This window comes from Sinocyclocheilus anshuiensis, unplaced genomic scaffold (genome assembly GCF_001515605.1).
Source record: "Sinocyclocheilus anshuiensis isolate Anshui unplaced genomic scaffold, SAMN03320099.WGS_v1.1 scaffold1089, whole genome shotgun sequence".
Lineage (NCBI taxonomy): Eukaryota > Metazoa > Chordata > Actinopteri > Cypriniformes > Cyprinidae > Sinocyclocheilus > Sinocyclocheilus anshuiensis.
Window position 1 is genome coordinate 1,139,676 of NW_015555709.1, and position 26,621 is coordinate 1,166,296.

General features: G+C 36.4%; 2 protein-coding genes across 4 annotated transcripts in view; one reads left to right on the top strand and one right to left on the bottom strand.

The window, feature by feature from the left end:
* LOC107671875 (rap guanine nucleotide exchange factor 3-like) overlaps window positions 1–10,101 on the top strand; it is a 57,400-nt gene extending 47,299 nt beyond the window's left edge. For all 3 annotated transcript variants that reach the window (XM_016464877.1, XM_016464875.1, XM_016464876.1), the window contains 17 exons: window positions 971–1,059; window positions 1,318–1,396; window positions 1,546–1,696; window positions 2,331–2,413; window positions 2,778–2,808; window positions 3,697–3,775; window positions 3,957–4,094; window positions 4,241–4,338; window positions 4,743–4,868; window positions 6,485–6,666; window positions 7,530–7,620; window positions 8,334–8,384; window positions 8,468–8,555; window positions 8,654–8,718; window positions 8,812–8,866; window positions 8,991–9,062; window positions 9,171–10,101. In XM_016464877.1, the coding sequence (XP_016320363.1) occupies window positions 971–1,059; window positions 1,318–1,396; window positions 1,546–1,696; window positions 2,331–2,413; window positions 2,778–2,808; window positions 3,697–3,775; window positions 3,957–4,094; window positions 4,241–4,338; window positions 4,743–4,868; window positions 6,485–6,666; window positions 7,530–7,620; window positions 8,334–8,384; window positions 8,468–8,555; window positions 8,654–8,718; window positions 8,812–8,866; window positions 8,991–9,062; window positions 9,171–9,289 (1,597 nt within the window). In that variant the 3' untranslated portion in view covers window positions 9,290–10,101. The remainder of the gene's footprint in view (window positions 1–970; window positions 1,060–1,317; window positions 1,397–1,545; window positions 1,697–2,330; window positions 2,414–2,777; window positions 2,809–3,696; window positions 3,776–3,956; window positions 4,095–4,240; window positions 4,339–4,742; window positions 4,869–6,484; window positions 6,667–7,529; window positions 7,621–8,333; window positions 8,385–8,467; window positions 8,556–8,653; window positions 8,719–8,811; window positions 8,867–8,990; window positions 9,063–9,170) is intronic.
* A 2,206-nt stretch (window positions 10,102–12,307) lies between these two features.
* Window positions 12,308–26,621, bottom strand: part of LOC107671874 (integrin alpha-5-like) — a 50,213-nt gene continuing 35,899 nt past the window's right edge. Inside the window, exons 19-30 of the mRNA XM_016464874.1 lie at window positions 26,420–26,487; window positions 24,785–24,932; window positions 24,255–24,347; window positions 22,449–22,528; window positions 21,545–21,625; window positions 21,308–21,413; window positions 20,335–20,493; window positions 18,413–18,520; window positions 14,864–14,977; window positions 14,144–14,245; window positions 13,913–14,035; window positions 12,308–12,407 (exon numbers count right to left, since the gene is read on the bottom strand). Of these exons, the coding sequence (XP_016320360.1) occupies window positions 12,327–12,407; window positions 13,913–14,035; window positions 14,144–14,245; window positions 14,864–14,977; window positions 18,413–18,520; window positions 20,335–20,493; window positions 21,308–21,413; window positions 21,545–21,625; window positions 22,449–22,528; window positions 24,255–24,347; window positions 24,785–24,932; window positions 26,420–26,487 (1,263 nt within the window). The 3' untranslated portion in view covers window positions 12,308–12,326. The remainder of the gene's footprint in view (window positions 12,408–13,912; window positions 14,036–14,143; window positions 14,246–14,863; window positions 14,978–18,412; window positions 18,521–20,334; window positions 20,494–21,307; window positions 21,414–21,544; window positions 21,626–22,448; window positions 22,529–24,254; window positions 24,348–24,784; window positions 24,933–26,419; window positions 26,488–26,621) is intronic.

A 26,621-nucleotide genomic window follows, 5' to 3' on the forward strand; every position in this document is an offset into this window, starting at 1 on the left:
AATGTAAAAAAGTAATTTAGCATCATATATATATATATATATATATATATATATACTGTATATATATATATACTTCACATTTAACCCTTACTGTAAAGGGCATAAGACTACATGTCAATGTTTTAGTCCAAGACAGAGAAAATTCTAACATCAAAAATCATTGAACAATTATAGATTTCAGCTCATGCTGATGACTTAACCCTGTAAAGCCTGACATATAAAATAGCTACAAAAAATATTAAAAAAAATAGAAGAGTTTATAGACAAAATATTGAATACATAAGAAGATTTACAAAATTGTTTGAGTATTATATTTAATTTAATACATATGATTTTTATGGCTCATATAGCATGATCTCAAATTTATTCAGAGGCCCAAACTGAGCACAAATGTATTTGGTGCAGTTGCTGATATTTATGTAGCTAAAAAGATTAAATTCTGACTAGTTGTAATATAAATCAATGAGATTGAAAAGTAAAGCAGACTAATTACATAAAATGCATTTAAATATCTGCTGTCTATATCTTCTAATAATATGTCTTTGTAAGATATTTAGATGTAGTAGATTGTGTATAACAGGTTTTTAGAAAAGTTTTGATTATGTTGATATTTTAGACGCCTTAAAATGAATTGTGTTTACTTAATTTATGAGAATATCTCCTCAGTGTTAAGCCCATTTTACCACGCATGTGAGTAAATTAAATCAGCCAATTCAAATCTTCATAAACCATTTATATAAAATCACCAAGTGAAACGAGCCCTGAATAATACATATCCAGAATAGGTAAAGCCGTTCAATGTATGCAGTGAAAGGTGATTCATCCTGGGTACTTTACCTACAAAAGTGTTAATGTACAATGAAATGCAAGCTCAGTCATTAGTGATCACTGTTATTTGATTTTAAGTGCATTGAACCAATTATGAATGATGGAAATGGAGGACACTCGATATGAATTATTCACCTCTCAGGTACACAGTAATGTCAGGAACGCCAGAGAAGATCCTAGAACACATGCTGGAGACGATTAAACTGGAAACCAATGGCACTGATTTTATAGGTAAGGCTGATCTTGTGTAACATTTTACTTAAATACAAAAACTTTAGGAATCTAGAATTTGTTTGTTGAAAACCGATCAGTTACTTACAGTACCACTGCAGAAGAACGAACTGAGGGAGAGACCAAAACATTCCTGCTCATTTGGTGTTTAAAACCAGCAGTCAGATGATTCAGATGTTCTGGGATTCTCCACACAGCTCAGTAAAGAAAACAAGTCCTTGTTAATGAAGTTTATGAGTCTGTTTTGTACATCTGCAGATCCCAGTGTGACTGACTTCCTCTTAACACATCCAGTCTTCATGCCCTACAGCCAGCTCTGTGCAGCCCTCCAGCATCAATATCCTGTCTCTACAGGAACTACTGATTTTCTGCTTCATATTGATATTTCCTCTGTGTTTTATTTGTTTTGTTACCAGTCTTTATGCCAAAGGGCTCGAAGTTCTAACTGAAACAATAAGTAAGTGTATCCTTAACCTACATTTGTACCTACCAAGCGGAGCCATCAGAAGGTACAGACCTGGAGAAGGCAGCGTATGCTCTCAACACCAAGCAGAAGGTTGTGAAACTGGTGGCTCACTGGGTGGCTCTGTACGGTCTGCTACTGAGGGACAATCCTGTGGCCTCTGAATTCCTGGAGGTAAAAATAGGTTAAATGCTGTAGTACTTCTTCAGTAGTAAAACGTTTCAAATTTAAAATGTTTTCATGGTACTTTAGAGGTGAAGATGGCACACTTTAATACTTAAAGACTGAATAAAATCAAATCAAAATTGACTTTTGGAAATGTAAAAATATACCAATATTATTATGTTTAATCCAAAAATTTTATGCATCTTCCCAGGGATGGATGGATGGATGGATGGATGGATGGATAGATAGATAGATAGATAGATAGATAGATAGATAGATACATACATAGATACATAAATGTTAACCAATATGGTCATAACCTAATATGTTTAATCCAAAAATGTACTAATGTAATACATCTTCTCAGGGAAAATAATGGTATAAATAAATTGCTAATAATAAAAAATACAAATAAAATTTTTTATATTATTATAACCTAACATATAAATTCCAATCAGATCCCAATGAATACATTGTCAACATACTGTACTTTATTTTCCTTTGAATACTGTATGTATTTTTCTCAAAAATGTGTCACAAAATAATATAAGTTAATTGCATTGTCAGTGCTGTTGACACTCACATTGTCTTTAAATGCAATGCAAAAGTAAGTTTATTTCAAATATCACTATTTTTGTGATAGAAATTCAGGGAAGGGGTGATGGCTGACTCGAGACTTTCCAACATGCTCAAAGAACAGCTGAGGGACAGAAGAAAGACAAAAATGTAAGTAACACACTAGCCAATGTCCATTTGTACATATACAAACACTTGCACAAAAATATTTTGTCATAATGACCAAAATCAGCTCTCTTATGTTATGATTTGTGACCATGTGACTGATGGATCTGGCTCAGCTGTACTTCAAAGTCAAGTGAAGTGAAGTTATTTTGCCAGTATGGCACTTCACACTTTGAAGCATTTTCAGAGCCAAACTGATGATATAATCAGATTTAAAGTCATAAAGTAATAAATACCATATATGATTTTTCGTTGACCTGCTTTTATAAAGTCCACACCTTTTCTCTTGAGTCTGCTATGTCATCAAACCTCTTTACATAATCCTACATCCCTATTATACTCCTTACAGAACCGAAAATGGATGTCACACTCTGACGAAGGTAAGAGGCCCTGCTTTCTTAATCTAATGGGAAACTTAAAGCGATAAGAGACCAACCAATAAATCCTACTTTATGACACAGCATGATAAACAGACTCGCCGGTGGAAAAGTCAACATCTATGAGGCCAGAGGTCTTTAGACAAATTCAGAGAACAAATCAAAAGTAAATCCCGTTCCGACAGAGTCATACACGCTATATTTGGAATGTACACTATAAGTAGGTCAGTGTTATCTATGGTCACAGCCAACCGTTTGCAGTGTATTTGAGAACAGGTGTCTAAATGACAATTACATACAGTATATGCACAGCTACACACGGGGGTGGCTTGGGATGTGGGGAGGGCTGAGAAATAAAAAGGGGGGGGTGGGTCACGTGACGAGAGTGATGCGAGAAGACTGACACTATGATGCCGGATCCAAAAGCGCAACTCGATAAAAGTTTCATTTCTATGTTTAATACAAGTGATTTTGTCTTTATTGTTGCTGTGTTTTCATATATATATATATATATTTTTCAGTATATACTGTAGTAAAGACTATACATAGTCTCCCTTGCTGCAAAAAAAGTAACAGATTTCTGTAGGAAACACTAGTGCAGTGCAGTAATGCAATACATACTGGTAGGACTTTTTCAGCTTTCTCTGAGAGAAGGCATCCTAAAAATGGTTTTAAAATGCCATAGTCCATCTTTCACTGATACTTGTTTTTTTTTTTTGGATTCCTCACATTCTTGGAATAAAAACTGCACTTTTTCACAGACACAAAAAAACATCATACCTGAGACCATCGATGCAGTCCATTTATTTCAGACACCCAGTCTGCCTAAACATGTTGAAAACTGCCTTTTGCAGCTCTAAAATATCCAATATGGTCATCTGTTTGTTTCAGCTGAACCAAAAGTTTGATTGGTTTTCTGCTCACGAAGAGCCGGTGGGGAAATTACGGTCGATTAAAGCTCAAGATAAAGGTTTGTATTTTTACATCAGTGAGAGTTTTAATAATAACCAATGTCATAAAGAAATTAAATTAAGGGCAGATGAAACGAGGATAATATCCCTGTGAAATTGCTAAAATGAATCAAAATAGACACCATTGAATGTACCTAATTAAATTTGCTCATTTAAAAGAGTCCAATTGTCCGTTTGCAGTCTTATATGAGATCTTTAAACCGGATCATAAGGCTGTCACTGTGATGCTGTCGGTCGATGCTTCAGTAAACGACATCTTGACTACATTAGTGGATCCTGAGAGAGACTATGTGCTGGTCAAGATGAATTCCTCAGGAGGTAAGCTATGAGATTCAGATGATTTGGGTTCAGAGTTTCCTCTGAAGATCTTCTGACTGTGCCAGAACAGTTACAGCTTCGATAATAGATTCTGTCCTACCTGATCAGATATTTTATGTGATCAAAGTTTCTTCGGCTTCTTGCAGACAGGGTCCAGCTCAAGTTGGAGACCACGGCGGTCTCTGCCTCTTTAGGAGTGAATGAGAAGCTTTTCCTCTGCTCTGCCAGCCAAGTGGAACAACTGGTGAGGATGCCAACAGAATTATTGCTGTTTCATAGTAAAAGATCCACACTGGTGGAAATTCTAGCCATACAAGTCAGCTGTAAATATATACATCAGCTGTGACGTATTTGTTTTTCTGCATATTGAAATACTTTGCAAAATTGGTTATAAAATGTTTTTGGATACTTTAAATAATGAGCTTTTCTCAGCAAGTATGCATTTATTTTTTTTAAGTTATTGATTTATTTTTATTTCATTTGATTAATATATCATGTAATTATTGAATGAGACAAAATTTCACATTTCAGTCATATAGTTTCAAATGTAAAAGGTTACATTCTGCAGTTAGTTCATTAACAGAATGGTCAAATATTATGGTTCAGATTTAAGAGTCTCCTCTGGTGTGTGTATTTTGCCCCTGACAGACACCGGTGAAAGAGCAGCTGGGGCCAGAGAAGAGCACCATGGACACTCTGGAGCAGATGTGCTCCAAGGACATGGCCAGCCAGCACACCAGCTACGACTGGGAGCTCTTCATGGCCATGCATGAGGTAACAGCCAAACCAGCACACAGATTGGTCACTGGCACATGAAACTGTTTCATTACAATCTTTGATGCCACCTATCTAGTTAAGGAGGAGTATTGAACAAAAATGACTGAAAACTAAGACTAAATGAGAGGATTTGTTATGTTAAAGCAATCGTGCACACAAAAATACAAATTTAATGAAAATGTACTCACCCTCGGGCCACCCAGAATGTAGAAGAAAATCCTGTGCAGCGAATGGGTGCCGTCAGAATGAGAGGCCAAACAGCTGATTAATAATCCACACTACTTCAGTCCATCAATTAACATCTTGTGAAGTGAAAAGATGTGTGCTTGTAATAAATCCATTAAGACATTTTTAACTTCAAACCCTTGCTTCTGGCTAAAATACAACAGTATAGTCCTCTATCTATATTGCTTTCTCCAGTGAGAGAGTCGCCTGGTCTGAAGCACTATTTACAAGCAAAACCAGTTCTTAACAAATATGTTGGTGAATTTTGATGAGAGAGGACAATTTTCATTGGAAGAACTGATATTATCAATTATGGACTTTTAGCCAGAAACAATGTTTTCAAATTAAAACACCTTGATGGATTTGTTTCTTACAAACACATACCTTTTCACCTCACAAGACATTAATTGATGGGCTGGAGTGGTGAGGATTATTGCGTTTGTTTTTATCAGCTATTTGGAGTCTCATTTTGACGGCACCCATTCACTGCAGAGGATCCATGAGTGAGCAAGTGATGTAATGTTACATTTCTCCAAATCTGTTTCGATGAGGAAACAAACTCACTTACATATTGGATGGCCTGAGGGTGAGTACATTTTCAGCAAATTTAAATTTTTGGTTGAACTATTCCCTTAACCAACCAATTACAGCATCACAGCATATCAATCCTGTAAATATCAGTGTGTACTTGGCATTTAAATAGAAATCGTCTCGCACGTTCAGGGACACAAACGTCACAGGATGTGATCAGTCATGTGTGCAGCGTATCTGTTCGAGAATCAAACATGTCAGGGAAATATTTTACAGCCGAGCTGTCTGAATCGCACGCCTGGCTCACACCTGCTGGGCAAACATTTGAAATATCTGACGCCGGCTCACAAATACCTGTATAAGTGCATATCAGATGAATGCTAGTAGGAAGTGTGTCTTTTCGATGACTATTTGTCCTACATTCAGAGTAATCGAATACTTTGTACAGAGCAGATAAAAGCAACTCTAATCTTGAAGAGATATACTAATATAGTATACAAAGTGTTTATGAATGATTACTTTAAAAAAAAAATCAAATTATGAATGGGATAAAATGGGATCTCATTACTGTACAAAAGTTTGGAATAATTTTGATTTTTCATTGTTTTTAAAAGTATCTTATGCTCACCAAGACTGCATTTATTTGATAAAAATACAGTAAGACCGTAATATTGTCAAATATTATTACAATTTCAAATAACTCATTTCAAATATAATTACTTCTCATGATGGCAAAGCTGAATTTTCAGAGTCACATGATCCTTCAGAAATCATTCTAATATGCTGATTTGCTGCTTAAGAATTTTTTTTACTGAAAACATTGTAGACATAACTAAAGTTAGTTTGCTGTGCTGCAGGTGGAGTTGGTCTACTACGTTTTCGGACGGGAAAAGTTCCCTGGAGCCACGACGGCTAACCTCGAGCGGTTTGTGCGTCGCTTCAACGAGGTTCAGTACTGGGTGGTGACGGAGCTGTTTCTCTGTGAGGACCTGGTCAAGAGAGCCATACTACTCAAGAAGTTCATCAAGATGGCTGTTGTGTGAGTACAATATCAATTCACAAGACTCAAGGCGGCCATATGATACAACATACATGCTTTATAGTAGAGGATATTCCACATATGTCAGTAGTTTAATCATTAATGCTTTTACACTAGTCTTCCTTTACATCACACTTTCGTTTAAGTTCACCTTCACATCAACATGACTCACTGTAACCACCCGACCCACTAAGACTAATTCACGTAATCCTTAAACAAACTCTGTTTTGCAGCTTTACAGCTATGTAGAAACTTACATAGGAGAATGTGTACAAACTATCCCAATTAATGTTACAAGCATATGCTGAAAAAGTTTGTATGTACTGAAAAATATTAGCATAGAAACAATGTGCACTTAGAAATCTATTTTTAAATTTTACAATTACAAAGAAATGTCAAGTAACATATTGAATTAAAATTAAACTTTTGAAATACAATTTTTTTTTCTTGTAAAACATACTTTAATAATCTAGTTTTATTTACAACTTCAGAAATCTTTTTTTTTTCAACAGCATAAATTATGTGGCTGTTTTCAAAAAATCAAAAAATCATAATTTGTTGTGTTAACACCGAAAATGACCCAACCCGCATTGTAAAATTCTGAATGTACATTGTTTGAATTTAAAAAACAATTTTTATGTTTTATATGTTTTATGTCCATTTATGACCACTAGGGTACCACTGTCTAGGGTACCACAATGGCCAAAATGTACCACTGTGCCTGCTGTTATCTGTAATATATATATATATATATATATATATATATAAACACCAATAGTTTATTGAATGAATGAAATGAATACATTTGACTTATTTGCTTTATGGAGTACTAGCTCATGGGCATCCGATATGATCTATTTCAGTCTTAAAGAGCAGAAGAACCTGAACTCGTTTTTCGCAGTGATGTTCGGGCTCAGTAACAGCGCTGTACAGAGGCTCAATAAAACATGGGAGGTAAGAACAACTATGTACTATTAGTCTAGTCTAAATAAGCTTTTTGTTGTTTTATTTCTGTGTAAAATACCATAAACTTCTTTTAAGACCTGTAACACATTAAATTACCTTACATTAACTTTGTTGCAAAATATAACTCTATTAACGCACAGCTCTGCATATATAAGTATGTCCAACTTTATCCATATACTATATAACAAATCTCATCTGCTTGATTGCTTGTATCGTCGCAAAATGTAAACTATATTATCGGCCAGCTCTAATCCGCTAAATGTGACTATAAGGTATGAAGATATTATAAACATTATAGTTAACCCAAAAATGAAAATTTGCTTTAAATGTACTCACCCAAAGGCCGTCACAATGTAGATTAGTTTGTTTCTTCATCAGAACAGACTGAAATTTGTTAAATTTAGAAGTATATAACTGACTCACCAATGGATCCTCTGCAGTGAATGGGTGCCGTCAGAATGAGAGTCCAAAAAGCTGATAAAAACACCACTATAATCCACACAACTCCAGTCCATCAATTAAAGTCTTGTGAAATGCTGCATGATTGAAAAAAAACAAAAACAATCATTAAGGTGTTTTAACTTCAAAGCCAGTCTAGATTAATACAAATTTTTGGGTTAACTCTTCATTTAACATGATTTTCTGTTTCACTGTTTCTTCAAAACAGTGTGTAAACAAATAAATTTGACTTGACTTGACAGAGACTTCCAAACAAAACCAAGAGGATCTACTGTGCATATGAAAGACTGATGGTAAGATCAAATATTTGCACACTCTTTACAAGGATTTGTCATGTCTAGGTACTATATGAAAAGTAATCACCTCTTTGTTGTAGGATCCATCCCGCAACCACAGGGCCTACAGACTGACTGTAGCCAAACTCAGCCCTCCATACATTCCCTTCATGCCTCTACTGCTTAAAGGTACAGTTTACTACTGATCCAGTGGACATTATTTACTATTTATGCCACGATTATTTAGCGAATATAAGTTTAATCAACTTAATCATTTGCCTGCGTAGATATGACATTTATCCATGAGGGAAACAAGAACTACACTGATAAACTGGTCAACTTTGAGAAAATGGTGAGTGTATTGCTTTCAGTTTAAATGTTGCATTCAATTGAAACTCTATACCATAGAAAAATATTCAATATGTGCTTTATACCTTATTTTTAGCGAATGATTGCCAGAACAGTGAAGACAGTTCGAGAGTGTCGAAGTCAACCTTACGGTATGGCTTCCCCTAGTGGTTTGGATTATAGTGTTTAACACTGTAGAATTTCATTTTCACGTTGTTCATTCAGTCTGAACAAATTGAATTCAGCAATATTCTATCCTCTTCTGTGCTTTTGCAGTGCCTTCATCTCCACAGAAAGGCTTGACCGAGAGAATGTTCTTGGATGCCCAAGCTATCCGACTATCAACATGTATGTTGTTCTTTCTTTTTCCTCAATATAATGCAAAAACATAGTGGAGTAAATCAACATGAGTCTGTCGTTGCAATTCAGCATTGATTTCTCTCTCATATCTCGCAGATTCAGACCAGTCCCTGACCCTGCGCAATGCAGCCAACATAAGACAGTACATCCAGAACCTCAAAGTGATCGACAATCAGAAGAAACTAACTCAGCAATCCAGAGCCATAGAGCGCTGAGACGCCGCAAAACTGCCTTTCTTTAGCCCGTCCTGCTCCATATTGGAGAACAAAAGCGACTGATGGAATCCATGATCACCCTATGTGTGGTTAATTGGTGTAAATTCTCACAAACGTCGTCAGTCAGTGCTGCGTGGACTGTGCATAGCCGAGCATTGGCTGGGAAAACGCTGACAAGTGACAATTTCCTTTTGATGCCTAATCAGAAGTGTTCTGATCTGACTGCTGTGACTAATATGTGCCGTATCTGACACTGCACCATGAGCAAAGAATTTCACTTTAGTGCTGCTGGCATTAACTGTTATTTATAAAAAATGTATACCATGGCAATGTTAATTCTGATTACAGTTCTGTATCACTTCGCCACGTTGTTTCTGAACTAGCAACGCTGGCTTGGGCTGCGTTTAGAAGCATGATGTTGTGTAATGAAGTCACTTTAGAACGATGTCTCCGTAAATAAACATTATATAGACATTTTGACTGCATACAGACATACAGCTGAGTCTGAACCATTGAATTATTGAAAATGAATGCACATAGATGCAGTGATTTTCAGTAAATCTACGGTCTGTCAGCACTTATTCCTTATTCAACAGTATTGTGGCCTGCTTTGAATATTAACCTTTGAATTTCATTGTGAGCAAGCACTGGAGAACAAGTGATTGTACAGATTATTACTAGCTGCTGTATATAACTAGGCTAAACCAGTACTATGAAGAGAGCACAGTTTCGTAGAAATTATATATAAAAGTATATAACTTATGCATTTTTCTTAATGAAGTGTGTTTATTTTTATATAAATAAATTATTGAACGGTGCTTTTTTTGTTTGTTTGTTTAAAATTATTTTATCTACTTAGTATCTCTTATATTCCACTTTTTCCCCCTTGAAATAATTTTTCATAAGCATGCTAAATGATCTAAAAAGGAAAACAGGTCAACCAGAAGTTGTAAAAAAAAAAAAAAAAACTGAAAGATTTATTTTAAAATGCAAACTGTAAATACAAATTACTTGAACATCCCTCTGATTCTCCCCAATATGGGGCGATGAAATATGTCAAATCAGTATCAGCTGAAAATTAAAATAATCTCCTCACCAAACATATTTACAACTTAAAACAAAAACACAAACGGGGATTTGGGGCCGTTTTTAAAAACAAACAAAAATGAAGACATACCCAGTGTTTCCTCCCTCTTAAAATACAAAAATCGAACTTTTGGAGGAATAAATTATTTTTGATAATGTACAAAAGAGATTCAAAACATTACTAAGGATTCAAGTGGAGTCTATGTGTCAGTTATTTGGTTTTGTACCAATTCAAACAACCCGGTTTGGTTAGTAAAACCCTCACAGACAAAATATGTCTTAAATGACATGATGTTTAGATTTGACAAATGACTATTGGTGATTAAAAACTAAACTTTTATGGTACAATCACACTTTATATCATTAAAAAATCTGGACCTTTTTGGTAGTTGAGTCACATTTCTGATCATCTGGGCTCATTTCAACCCTCAAACTGGGTGTTGTCTTCAAATACTCCTTATTTCTGAGAACTTCACTAAAATATAGTATTAATATGCACATGACAAAACAAGTTGAAAAAAAAAAAAACATACAACAATATTGCACTTCCATACAGATTTCCTACACATCCCACAGTTCCAGCTGCTTTCCCTTTCTAGGTGGCTCGCTGAAACAGGAGTTTCACGATGGGTGATTGTAGTTACTTCCTGTCTGATTTGGCCACTTCAGCACCATGATGGACGGAGGCATTTCTACACTGACTGTAGCACTCCATAAAACCAAAAAAAAAATAAAAAACTCACATCCAAATGCACACAAGCAGATGATCACAAAGACACGCATACAAAAAAAGACAAAACAAAAAGTATACAGGTGTTTTTCAACATTCAGTCCCTGGATGAGGTCTGCTGCCTTGGAAGAGGTTTGCTTTCAAATCTCCTTCCAAATCCACAGTGATTCTCCGTTCTCCCACAGAAGTTTGGAGGGACGACCCTTCCGCTCTTTGGCCCAAGAGTCTGTTAGTGTAACGGCAAAGCACAGCTCTGCTTCAAGGCATCGGCGAGGTTTCACAGGCTCGGCGCGGATCCAGTTGAGTCCCAGATGACTTTTAAGGCAACGTTGTCGCTTGTTACTACTACGATAACAGGACGGAAACAGCTGACATTCAGTAGGGAAGAACGGTCGCCTTCCGCGAAGGATCCTGACAATGTTTTCCGCGGAAATGAGTCACTCGATCCTTTCCGCGGCATCACCTGAGAGCGAAACCAACCTGGCTTGCTTTCTTCAGAAGATACAGAGGAGACTGAGCTGATTTGAAGTCAAAACCCATTCCAATAGAAAAAAATAATAATAATTAATTAAAAAAAATAAGAAAAAAAGACAGCAGGAAACTGGAGATGAGGGTCCATGGTGAGTTATCAAACGACCTCATTCTCACTTTCAAAACATAATTAATGAGCAAAACCTGTATCAATATCTTTGGTTGGTTGTGAAATACTGCATAGAAGTTTTTTTTGGTGCAAACGTGTGTGTGTGTGTTAAAACACATTAAAAATGTAAAATGCTACACTGCAGATGCTGTTTAACCATTTGAAACACATGAACAGTTGCGGACTAAGACCAAAAAACTAAATGAAATTGTTAAAAATTCAAACATAATAAATGTTACTCTTAATATTAGTGCAGATTGTGTCGGCCTTAAGCAAGATTTTGTCTCATTTTCTTCTTTAGCAGGTTGCCAGGTGAGGCAAGTGATCCTGAGTTTTGGTTAAGATCTGTTTGTGAGTGGTAGGCTATAAGTGGTGGTTAAAAATGGAAACCCACATCAAGGAAAAACAATAATATAAAATAAACAATGTCAACATTCATTTGGCTTTAAGTCCTCAGGGTCTCATGATCTAGTGCAGTACAGTGAAGATCCAGTGATCTTTCCTCCGTATTCCTTTACTGCAGTCTAGTCTTTGTCTTTTTTTTTCTTTTTTTAAACAGCAAGTAAGCTCTCTTGTGTAGTTTAGGCCTCGGATGCAGCCTGAGGTTTGAGCTGGGCTTTTTCCATGGCTGTGCCGTATGGAGTTCTCTTGAAGAAGCCAAGCTACAGGAATCAAGAAGAGAAGGAGATCAAATTATGGTAAAGAAAAGGACTCATTTACAACTAGTTACTACCTAGCTGAACAAAGGAGGATAAGAAGTTGTTCACATTTACTTACAAACTAGTCCAACTACAACTGATAAGAATTTGTTTATGCTTAGTTGTAAATTAACCAGACAACAACAACAACAAAAGAATTAGTTTATAATTAGCTACAAAGTAGTCTCTAAGAAGGATAAGTATTGGTTTACGATAAGTTACAAGCTAGCCTGACTGTAAAAAAAAGATAACTAGTCTGACTACAGTAGATAAGAATTCGTTTACAATTAGTAACAATGTATTTATGATTAGATACGAGATGGTCTGATTAAAAAAAAGATTTAGGTTATTATTAATTACAAGTTTTTGCCGAATATAAAGGATAAGAGTTAGTTTACAATTAGTTACTTGTCAGACTAAAAAGATTAAGAATTTGAAAGGATAAGAATTAGTTTAGTTAAAAGCTGACCCAACTACAAAAGATAACTATTCGGACAATAATAGATAAGGATTATTTTACAATAAGTATCAAGCTAGCCTACCAATGAGGGATACAAATTAAGCGTTAGCGTTAGTTCTGGCAGGTCACGTGAGTCAAGCTTGCATCAGCTGATTCTCAGCTGATCACATCTACCTATAGGAATACTGGGAGGTTTTTGCCCAGAACAGAACCATACCGCCAAACCAAACTTTATGCTAAGTATCTATCATTTTGACGATAGTGGTCCTGACAGAATTTACTTTATGAATAGTTCATAATTTAGTCCCATTATGAAATATTTATTTACCTTCAGTTAACATGGTCTGACTAAGAAAAAGATTTAGGTTACGATGACTTATAATATGCAAGCATAATTTAAGTGAAGCGTAATATTTAGTTTACAATTAGTTAGTAGCTTGCCGGCCTACAAAGAATAATAATTTGTTTGCGATTCATTCATTTAAGAAGCATAAGTATTAGTTTACAATACTTAAAAAGATTAAGATTTTGTTAATGATCAATAGGTTAATTGCCTAGCCTGGCAATAATAGATAAGAGTTAGTTTACAATTAGTAACAAGCTACTTCTAGGATAAGGTTTAGTTCTAATTATAAATTAATCCCATTAAAAAAAGTACAGGTTACTCTTTATTTTAAGGTGTCCTTGTTACAGTGTAATTATACATTTAAGTACTGAGTAATGTTAATTAACTACATGCACTTACTATATGGTTATGGTTAGGATTAGGGTTTGGCTTAGGGTTACTTGCATGTAATTGTGCATACTTTATTGTTATTATAATAGTAAGTACATGTAAAATAAAGTGTTACCAAAGTACATATTCATTATGATTAGTTGGAAGTTTTTTTTTATTACTTTACTATTGGTTGCATGCCTGTCTGTCTACAAAGGAAAATTATGTGTTTACGATTAGCAAGTCAAACTAAATTATCAAGCCCAACTAGAAATCAAATCGGCAGACGCTGACCTTGTAGAGGACGTAGATCAGCAGTGCAAGCAGTAGGAGACCAGCCAGAATAGCCAGAATGATGATCCACAGAGGAACAGCATACGTACTGTCTGGCTTATTCCAGACCACAGGAGTGACCATCTACAGGTAACAGACAGAAGATGAAGATCAGTGGATCATTTAACTAATATGAACCAAATATGTGATGTCTATCGATGAACATGAATTAGATTGGATGAGTAAATTTACCTTTTTAGCACCACTAGGAGTCACTTTGGGCAAAATGGCATATGGCATCTTTTCCACTTTGTAACTAGCAAGGCACTTCAGAATGAAGCTTTTATAAGGATTCTGCAATAAAGCATAAAAAAAACACATTTAGAACATCAACAAGAGAAAGTAGGAAAATTAAAAATCTAACATTATGTGAATTAATTTGAATGTGACTGGTGGTTCTGAACTGAATTGAGCTTTCAATGTAACAATCCCATATGCCTCCAGATGGGGGCAGTATTGGTTCACTGAATCCCAGTGTTTCAGTCTGGCTTTGCTTCTCACAAAACCACTCTTGACATTCCAATCCGCTGAGCTCTCAGGATTTCTCCTCCTAATGTATTTTCAATGCACTCACTTATAAGCTTTGTATTGGCTAGAACTGCAGAGAGCATGTAAGGCGTCTCTCAAAAGAGCTCCTGTTCGGAGATATCATCTGACTGGCTTGAACATACATGAACAGACACTCACAAACTCTGTTAGTTCACTTATTAGTGACCATACCACACACAGCCAGACTTTACATTAAAAACTTGGACATTTAATCAGTGTAATCGTGGACACGCTTTTTTTTTTTAAGACTTTGGATTCTGAAATTTGGCTGTATGAAAGCTTGTACATGCCACGCTTTGCTTTTATAGCAGTATTAGTAATAATCTAGAGAAGACGGCTTTGGCATCAAGGTATTCCACTCACCTCCATGAACGTTTCTGCCCAGATTCGCGAGCGAACATGCAGTATGGCACTAGTCCCTCGCTCCAGCAAGCCAACGTTACACGTTAGAGTCCAGCAATCCACGCTGGAGCAAGACTAACACATCAGAAAAACAAAGAGTTAATAATGATCAACATAATAAAATTTACAGAAGTATTTCATCACATGGCATGCTAGCTCCTGCCACAACTCATTACAAACCCCTCCTAACAGCAGTCATTCAAATAAACAAATGACACTGCAATGTAGTGACATCATAAAAGATGTGCTCTTTAAACAAACATAGATCATGTGAATCAAATTTTCCTGCCAGAAATCAATCAAATCAGCATAAAAGCATGCCTGCCTGTCATCTAGGATACAAGCATTAATTAAAACCCCAAAAATAAATATGAATGTGAATATCCGGATGGAGAGATGGGACCATGAGACAGACGTTAGCGTCACGAGCCAACAGCGATGACAAAAGACCTAATGTTAACGTCTTGTGCATCGACTGCTTTAAATTAATGGGAATTCACTGGTAGAGTCACAGGACTGTAAAATCCTGCCTACAGCTGCCTAAAGCCAAATTCCGACCCTCCGATGCAATAACATTTAGCTCCCTGGTTTTTACAAGCTGTACACTACCACATTCGTCATCGGATCCCTGTAATGTGACATTCATTTCATTAGGAGGGTGAGAAAATAATGATCACAGAACATACGAAATTCCCTCTATTGGTATATGGACCACATCAAGGTTTGGGGTCTTCAGAAGTTTTGCTTGGTTTACAGCTCTTGCTCTTGTACCGCATATATAAATAAATAAATAAAATTTTAATTATGTAATATTTTATTTTTTATGTAAGAAAAAAAATATTATGTAAGAAAAAATACATGTATTTTCTAAAGCAAACATTTATGACTATCATATATTTTTACCATTATTTACAGGAGACAACCACTAAAATGTCACTCAGCGTAACAGTATTTTATATACCCAAAAAATCTTGTGCAGCACCCAAAAACTCACTGTCATTTAAAATATAATCAAATTTAGTATTATCACTTTTTTATATATTTTAAAAAAGTACAGGTCAGAATAAGTGTCGTTTCATTTTTTTACATAAATATATGTTACATTCAATGACGATAGAACATTATTTTTCCCATATTTTGACATTTTTTTAACAAAAGTTATTTGAAACATTATAGTAGACACTTTTGTAAAGTAGACATTTATGTTTTCTATGTTTATAAAATCACTTTTGTCAATTTAATTTGATACAGACACCAAAATTATAAAATTTAAATTAGAGATATATATATATACACACACACACACACACACACACACACACACACACACACACACATATATATATATATATATATATATACAATTATTATTATTATTTCATTTACTGAACGGTTAAAACAAGAATAAAACTGAGGTAAGAAAAATAAATTATATTATATTATATTATATTATATTCATCAACCCTAATTAAACACACCTGATACAACTAATCAAGTCCTTCAGGCTTATTTGAAAACTACATGGTATGAGTGTTGGAGCAGGGTTGGAACAAAACTCTGCAGGGCTCCGGCCCTCCAGGAACTGAGTTTGACATTCCTGGTCTAAGGTGCCTACGAGTCCTGTAACACATCTTCACTGTTCACTAGGTCATGTCAACAGAGACTCCTGTTCTCCCTCACCAAAATAAGCACAAGGGATCAGGCCGAAGAAATAAATAGGCCTCTAGGAACACGTCATCAAGCAAGAGATGATAAATGTGGGCAATTGAGCGCAACAGGCGACAAAGCCCTCTTTCATTTGGTCAGGTACAGAGCAAGGATGAGAGCTACGTGCCTACAGCTGGACTATACAATCAGCTGCTGTCTGAGAGAAGTGCTAGCTGAAGTGGTTAATGACGCAGAGAAGAACGGGAAATTACAGGGTACAGCGAGGACATTTCGACAGACCCATCACTTTGGAGAGTAATGAGGTCATTAATGTTCTATCACATGGTCACGCACATACGCAAGCACACAAAAACACACACATACACCTAAACCAACCAAGCAAAACATCTTTAATGGCAGCCAATCAGTCACAGCAGATCTTCGACCCTGTATGACTTGACCTTCTGAGTTCCTACACTAGTGAACCAAAGGTCTTATGGCATCTGAGGTCATGAGAACGCCGAATTAGAAGTGTTTGTTCAACATTTGCATTTTACCCAACGCAAATGACTCATGTTGACCTTCCTGCTGACAGGACTCAGTAACTGTGTTCCAAAACCTAGTGAGCAGCCTACCTAGACAGTACTTTAAGGCATCATAGGTGCATTATGGATGCAACGTCTGTATCATAATTATTCAGAGTTCTGGCCAAATTCAAAAGCAGCATTGCATATGTCAATCAAGGTGAATGTAATCCCAGAATGCATATATCTCAAAATTTTACCACCATTTTGATTATAAATAGCTATATTTAATTCATACAGAGCCCATAAAGGGACATGATGGAAAAAATAAGATAGAAAAATGACATTTTAACAATTTTGATCATTCTTTTCCGTTCTGTTTTTCCCTGAGAAACTTTCCATTTGTTCTAAAAACTTTGCATTCGTACACAAAACTTTTAAATTCCCCCTGAGAAACGTTGCATTCATTCTCAAAGCTTCTGCTTTCCCACAAGAAACCTTGTTTGCGCTCACAAAAGTTTGAAATAGAGCTTTCTATCATTTCCATTACCAGTTTTGTATTCGCTCGCAAAAGTTTCTCAGGAAAACACAAACCTTTTGCAAGAAAATGCAAAAATAATGAAATATAGTTTTTCCTCCCACCTCATATTATTTACATCACCAGTTTTTGAAACAGAATACAAAACTTTCTTGGAGGAATGCTTTCACGTTCTTGTAGGGCTGGACGATATGGCCAAAATTTATATCACGATATATTTCTTAATTTCGGTCGATACGATATAATTCCGATATCGATTATCGCGATACATATTGATATTGAATTATTGTCCAGCCCTACGTTCTTGTGAGTGAATAATTTTTCCTCTCATCTCATTTTTTTCCATTCATATTGACCATTTTAACCAATATTTATGTGGGCTATGTATGTTTTTACACATTAGAGTTTCCCTCTTAGTTGAAAAGACCCAGTAAAACCAACCCAAGCTGGTTTGCTGGTCTTACCTGTCTTAAGATGGTCTCTCGGCATGGCCAGCTGAAAAGTGTCCAAAACCCCTCAAAAACCAGCCAACAGATCAGCCTGACCAAGCTACTGTAGTAGGCCAACTAAGACCAGCAAACCAGTTTATGCTGGTTTAAGATGAACCTCACACTCTACAGTAATCACATGCTAGGAGTGTTAATGGGATTGAGATGCTGCCTGTGCAGAGTGTTTCAAATCATGAGGTTCCATTTCAGATGATGTTGTCTCTATGTAAGCCCAGAACAAATGTTTCACTCACTTTCTTTGTGTTTAGACTTTTTCATAACCCCCCCCCCCTTCACTTTCAAAAAATCTCACCAGATTGGTCAGCTGAGACAGCTCGCCCTTGTGCGTTTCCCTCTTCTCGATGTGGTGTTCGTGTGCCGCGTCTCGTAAAGGAGGCAGCTCGGTAGAAGACTGCTGGAGCTACAGAGAGAGAGAGAGAGAGAGAGAGGGGAAAGGGAACAGAACATTGAGTGGAAACTCACCACCCTTTTGGACATTGTGGACTCTGACATCACGGTTCAGTCTGTACTGACGCCCTCTGACTCAACACGGACATTCATCCGTGAGCTCAACGGGAGGGACACGTTGTGCGGGACGCGAGGGGCATTTTGCAACAGATGTCTGAATTTTACTCAACTTCTCCATTGTGTAGACCCATCCACTCCTCAAAACCAAGAAACACACCCTAAGCGGCATGAGAAACTGAACAAACAATCACTTAGGGGAGAAATTCTGCAGAATTACTGATGTAACAGCAGTTTTGTGTTACGAATCATCCAGATTTCTCCCAAAAGAGAGAGGGGTATACAAACCATTATAACATACAGAATAATCATTAGATGATAACATGCAGTGTTGGGGAAAGTTACTTTTAAAAGTAATGCATTACAATATTGCGTTACTCCATAAAAAAGTAACTAATTACATTACTTAGTTACTTTTTATGGAAAGTAATGCGTTACGTTACTTTTGCGTTACTTTTTAAATCTGGACAGGGCTTGCTTGTTTGTCGTTACTTGTAATGCGTTACCCCCAACACTGATAACATGTGACCCACACTTTTTCAGATCATAGATTGTATAACCCTAGAGTGAGATAGAGAGACGTTGTAGAGGGGTCTTTTAAAAAGAGCTCTGATTGAGCTGATGGCTGTGTTTACATAGACAGCAGTGGGACGTGAAGCATGAAGGGAGCAGATTGAGATGAGAGTACGGCAGGAGGATCAAAGGCTGCTTTAATGCCCATGGGTGGGGCTGTGTGAGGGACAGGGTGGGCTCTAAGAAAGGACATATTAGGAAATGTGGATGGATGGGTGGTGTGTGCATGTGTAGGGCATATGTATTTGACTGTATGGGACAAACTGGGTGTTACTGACAGCGGATGTCCCTTAAGTTTAAATCCTTTTAAGAGCTCATGATGTTCTGATGGGCATCTGTTCTCTCCTCACATGACTGCATGTGAGTCTCCCATCTCTAATGTCTTTACAGCAGAAATTACAACAGTTTCACATTCCTGTAAGAATAAGTTTGAAATAACCTATCAAAAATATGTCCGGGTCATTTTTCAGCGCTACGTTTTTAATGAAGAAAACTAAGCATATTTTAATTCAATCAAGGCGTTTTACATGATGTTAATATTATTATTATTATTATTCTCAATTATATATTTTTACAATTTAATGCAATTACTTTATTTGTATTAAAATTAACATAAAATAATTAGCATTAGCAAAAACAAATGTTGCCATGGTATAAAAATACTTCTAAAACAGTATATATATATATATATATATATATACGCACACAGTAATTACATTTTTTATTTTAATTAAACTATATGTCTTCCCATTTATTCATACAATTTTCTATATATTAAATTTTTTTCACATTACAATAATGAGAATTTGTGCAAAAATTAACTAAATGTAATGGTCCTTAAAATAAGCTTCTTTTTATTTGAAACAAAATGCATAATAATATTTATTATTTTATATTTTATGATATTTATATAATAGTATATTATATCAAATTAAATTAAAGTAAAGTAAAGTCTTCTTTTTTTCATTATGGGTGAAATACGACCCAGACATGTTCGCCCATGAACAGTGTTTTAAAAGAAAAGCCTCACAGATCAAAGTCGTTCACATAATGACAGAAAGCACCCCAGTTTTAATTATTTTGTCAGTTCGTACTTTGATTAAATCTCTGCCCTGCGGTTAACCCACAGCATCTTACCTTGAGGTTCAAGGGGTTGACTATGTTGTGGGTGGTGCAGTTAACAGGGCCCTCCGTCGTGACCTCCAGCGGGTAAATGAACCTGTTACTTTGAAGCTTCATGGGGCATTTGAGCTGCAGTAGAGTGTGACTGATGCGGCTTGGCCCGTTGTTCACCAACTGAGAGGGAGAAACGTACAGAGAAAGACAGATATGAATCAAAAATCTATGTTATGTCATAATAATCCCTCTCAAAACCTTTGGTTTAAAATCAAGGTTGCTGCCTTGTCATTTTCATGATTACATCATCACAACCACAGGATTAAATCGTGCTGTTAAAGTAACTCCACAGGTGTTTCTGTACACTCTGGTCATCATAAAAGGATGGCTTGATGCCTTGTGCTATTTTAGGACCTCTGTGTAACTTTTGGAGATTCTCCATGACAACCTCTACATGTGCAAAGTATTTGCATGACTCATCAGCAAAACCCTAGCAGAAAGTATGTGTCATATAAAGAAACCAATCTGCAAGCAGCAATTAGCGGAACTGACCGACATGAAATGGACTTAGTGACTTCTGTGTTAAAAAAATTAAAATTAAAATTAAAATCTCTGACTGAACAATGCAACTATCACAAACTGCAAGCAAACACATTTTCAATGAAGAAACAACTTTTAACAATGGTGTTGCATTGACTGTCTATTTTATTTCTGCTTATAAAAAGTTTAAATATATAAATATGAATTAATGAATTAATGTTTTTAACAAGCAGTGCATGAAAAGAAGGTTTTACTAAAATTATTTGAAGTCTCTAGCTCAAAAAAAGCAGGCAGGGCTAACATTTAAAATATTGCAAATTTAACTGCTAGTTGCTAGGCAACCATACATCCCATAATTACACCATAGGGATTTATAGCTTTTACTCTGGATTCCTATCAATGACAGGCCTCTCTGACTTCAAGTCCAACTGAAGGACTCAGACAAGGTCTTTACCTCATAAGTGTGCTGGACGGAGGGTCCGACATCCTGTTCAACCATCACATTCTTGGTCAACTTCCAGTTCGGTGGGGGAAAGAAGACCTTGTCTGGTCGAGAGACACTGTAAAATGAGAGATAAAGAGAGACGGGAAAATGAGAAAGTGAAGGAACACGGGGAGCTTCCTAGTGAGAGTTCCAGAAGAGCAGTGGTCTTGTGAAGTGCTTATAAATGGGTTCTGCATGTGAACTCACCCCTGTAGAATAACATCTGACTGGACCACCACCTCCAACTTGTAGGGGACGACTTCACTCTGGGAGTTATTCTCATTCTTACTGCAGATTGAGAAATGGAGAGCTTATTAAAGAGCATACTAAGGCCTCTTTAACGACATGTGCAACTAACCTAACCATATTAAAGATGCATGATATATCAGGAAGCATAATAGTCTCACTTACAGTATAATTAAAAAGGTATATGATGGCCAATATGAAATACATTTTTAAATAAATAGATAAACAATAATAATAATAAATAATCAATCAATTTTTGTATGGGCAATCATATGTTTTTTAAATATCAATAAAAAAAAGTTTCTTTATATAAGATTTCCTTTATATATATTTTCTTTACACATTTTATATATTTCTTTATACATTTCTTATTTATAAATAAGAAACTATTTTTTCCCCAATTCAAACAGTGATTTTAAGGTGTACTTGTTACAGTATAATTATAGTAATCATTTAAGTACTGAGAAATATTAATTAACTACATGTACTTACTCTATGGTTAGGGTTAGGATTAGGGTTACTTGCATGTAATTATGCATAATTTATTGTTATTATAATAGTAAGTACATGTAACGTGTAACAAAGGTGTCTAAAAATAAAGTGTTACCGTGATCTTTTACTTTGCAAAAGTACTAAGCAATTATTCATGTTTGCTACTATATAGTTTAATTGTCTGTAGATAGTGTGAATGTTTATTTAAAAAACAAAACAAAATTAAAACAACACAAAGCCAAACAAAAACAAGACAAAACCAAACAAAAAACAACAACACAACAGAGCAAAGCAAAACAAAACAAAACAAAAAAACAAAACAACACAACACAACACAACACAACATTAAAGTTGTTGGTTTCAAGTTTCATACCTACGGATCTGCAGGTCAAACTGCACAAATCTGTGTGTGTCCTTCAGACGTGGTACTGTGAATCTCAGTCCGGCCCATAACTGAAAATAAAACAATTTATTTAAAATAAATCCAAAGTCACTTCCTACAAGTACATATACATATACATATACAAGTACATTTAATTAATTTATTCAGTCATTTAAACAACCCAAAAATGAGAGAAATGCAAGCAGTTTCTCATAAAGAAGCCAACGATATTAGCAGTGCCACAATACTGAATTTCAGCTTTCCAAGAATTACACCAGATAATTCTCTAAACATACAAATCCCCCATAATGCACTGCCATAGCAACGGAATGGATGTTGAGGTTGGTGGAATGTTCCTTTCCTGTATTCCATCCAAAAAACACAAGTGGAAACACTAAAACGTATCCTCGCTCATTCATCTAGTGATGTCATGTTTAGGTGCACTGTCAAAAGCACTCCACTTAGTTACTACCCTAAAATGCTGAAGTCACCTACCCAACCCCAGACTGCATGGGAGTTCCAGCCTCCCTTTTATAATTGTGGTTTTATGCTCCCACCGCACACACATAAACTCTGGCAAAAAGACCCCATACGAGCGGCTCTCAGCACTCAGTGTGTGAGAGTTCAGGTGTGGGTGTCCGTGCAAGTGTGCAATGTGTGCATGTGTGTGTGTGGGGGTGTCTGTAATTTCTGAATTTCTCATTGCATGAGATACTATTATAGATACAGGCCAGTTGTTATGAGGAACCTCTTAGGTGGTCCTGGAATCCAAAAATAATAGCGTTAATAATAAAATTGCTGAATAAAACACCCAAATAACCTGCCCCGAACTAATGAGAGCAGCTGACTAAAAAACAGACAGGGGTGTCTGGAAACACATATTGACAGGGAGCAGTTTGAACAGTCACTCAATTATACTCCATCTCTGCAGACACATTAAAAAAACCACAGACCCCACCACCTCCACACAGTGGCATTTTGGAGAGGGGAACTCCACTCTCTAAGGGGGCAGAGTCAAAATGACTGTCACTTCCTGCATCACTGGTGGGAACTTCCTGCCTGTCCAAACATGATCCAACACAGCCCTTAACAAGCCCCCCAGACAGCACTACGAGCTGACTAACACATGTTAGATGAATAATAAAGGTTATGTGACTAACAGGGCACAATTATGGTTGCTGGAGGCCTGGTTTTTTAAAATGCTAGATGTCAGTAATCAGAATTTCCATGATTTTTCCAGTCATTTGTGAATACTGGAAAAGGATAACTGGATAACCATAAATTATTTTATAGAGATTGTGCACACAAAAAGCAATTTCGGCAACACTTTATTTTAAAGTGTCTTGTTACACATGTTACATGTACTTGCTATTATAATAACAATTAATTATGCATAATTACATGCAAGTAACCCTAAACCAAACCCTAACCATATAGTAAGTGCATGTAGTTAATTAACATTACTCAGTACTTAAATGTATAATTACACTGTAACAAGGACACCTTAAAATAAAGAGTAACCGCAACTTCTTGCCAAGGGAAAATAGTTGAGCTTAACTACAACTATATATACTGTAAGATAGAAAAATAGATTGATAGATTTATAAAATTATTTACTTGTCCATGACTTCATAAGATTCTACTAATTTCTATGACTGTTCAAATCACAATTTTACATTTCTCAGATATGCTGGGAAAGCAGTAAGATTCAATTGCACTTGATAAAAGGTCACTTTTAACCCCAAGTCACTCAAGTGTGTAAATACGCACAAACAGAAAGAATAGTTTGGTGCTTACGCTAGTGCCTGATTTCATGGGGTTCCCCAGGTCACAGCTGAGGTAACGGGTCTGATTTTCCATCTCATAACTGCAGGTCAGTTGGGTCAGGCTCTGTCCGGAGAAATAGAGAAAGACCAGTAAATTTTGGGAAACACACACATAGTGATAACTCACACCCCTGGCTCATGTCTTGACCTGCTTAGAATAATTGTGGTACTACTGCTGAATGTTACATTTTTGTACTAAATCATCCCCACACAGGGTTAGGGTTAACAAAAAAGTACAAGTAATTAATTAAAACAGACCGTTTGGTGCCCGTAATCCTCCTGTAAGCACTACCCCTTCTGTAATCTATATTTTTGCCTCACTACAGGATTTCTCATCACATGTCTCCATTAATAAAAAACACGTCTTCTCTGGAGTATCAAAGTAACAGAACAAAGGTCTTTCTCAGCTGAAATGCTGAACACATGTAGGAGTTAATGGACGGGGTCTGGCACACGTCCGTGTAATAGGCAGCACCTGGAGGGAGGGTCTCCATATCTCACCTCGTTATTGCGGGCTATTCCGCTGTAGTCGGCCTCTGGTGGCAAGACCACATACAGCTCGGCTTCGTAAGCTCCGCCTCCGTCGTTCTTTGCGTTGAAAGTCAGGGTCAGAGAGTTGTCATCGCCCATGTACACTTCCTTCCTGTCCCTGCGGAACCAAAACACGAACAAAACGTAAAGCTCATGCACTGGCGGCTAATTTACTTTCTATAGGGTCTATAGGGTGAAGACTAAATATACAAATTGTACTTTCAAACACAAACACTGATTAAGTCAATGCATTAACAAGCACCACTAACTGGCCATTTAAAATCTGTGTAGTTTTGAAACTAGCTGTGAAGTATTAAGCATAGAGGACATTGACTGTATGTAATTCTGCTGATCTAGCAGTAAATATCACTCAGATCTTTCCAACAGGAAGCCCTTCCTCCAGCACTGTACACACATTTCCTATTAAAAACCCCTAATTTCCATTGTAGCTATAAAGTTGAACATGCAACAACAAAGACTGTGAAACATTCTGCAATGTTCCCATTTTTTTCTATTCGTTCGCATTCCCTACCCCCTTTCTTTTCTCTCTACATCTCAGACACAATGAGAAATTCCATGCGAGGGCCACACAGACGCTTCCAATTACCGCCTGGCCTCGTAAAGCCATGCTGGGGAAGTGGCACGTACTGAATTCAAACGCTGGCACTCGGTTAGTGGGTGACTCGGACCTATGTGGAAGCCATCGCTTGCTGTACTTTCATAACAAACCCCTCCAGATGGCACATATGAGGTTGGGTTCATGTCATAAGGAGGTCATGATTCGCATTCAATGGCTAATCAATATAAATATAAAGACCCTTACAACAAATGAACATCAGCAAGTTCTAATAATCACATGGAAATTATTTAGTATAAGTTAATTTGACAGAAATCTGGACCCGGGAAGCAGATATTAACTGACAGCAGTATTAAAGAATAGCCATGTTGTCCGAGGCATCTCTGATGCATTTTCACATTTTCTCCTAAAGAATAACCCCTCGAGTGAATTTCCAAGAGATACTATTCCCTCTGCTTGTTGAATGACAAGAAAATCCAAATCACTCTGTGGAGAAAATTAATACCCTCCACAGTTTAATAAACATGTGACCTAAGACAAACGCAATAAATCTATAAGGATTTTGGTAAGACAGTCGAAGAATAACAACAGATACAAACAAATCTGTGTATAAAAGAGAGAGAAAATGCCCACAGATTTTACAAATCAACTGCAGGAAACTGCCATTGTAACTGCAGGGAAAAGGGGGCCACAGTGATTTCCAAATTTTCCAAACTTATCCACCTCATCTATGTAGTTTTTTTTTTTTCCACAAGCCAGCCAAGTCTGACAATCCCAGCACCTGTAGCATAGCCTTCCTGTTTTTTTCCTGTGTATCTGTCCATGTGTGTCACTAATCTAACCTGTGAACACTTTGTCCAACTTTCTAAAAGCTGTGACTCATCACGTATATTTATCCAAATATCTAATCTAAACAGTAGCTGGAATAGCCATTTTACTTCATACGTGACTTTATTGCAAACTTTGCAAAAAGCACACTAATCTCCAGGCTTTTATTTGTTTTTTGCATTCCTTGCTAATCATCTTACCCGTGCACAGAGAGTTTCAGGTCAGGGACGCAGATGTTGTCCTCTCCACAGTCCAATAAAATCTGGGCCTAGAACACAAGCCAGAAAAATTTTAAGATAAATTACTGAGAGATTATAGTCATTAATTTGCAACCTATTTTAGATTCAGAATCGACTTATAAAATCAGGTCCCAGGATATTCATTTTCACTTATATTTCAGGA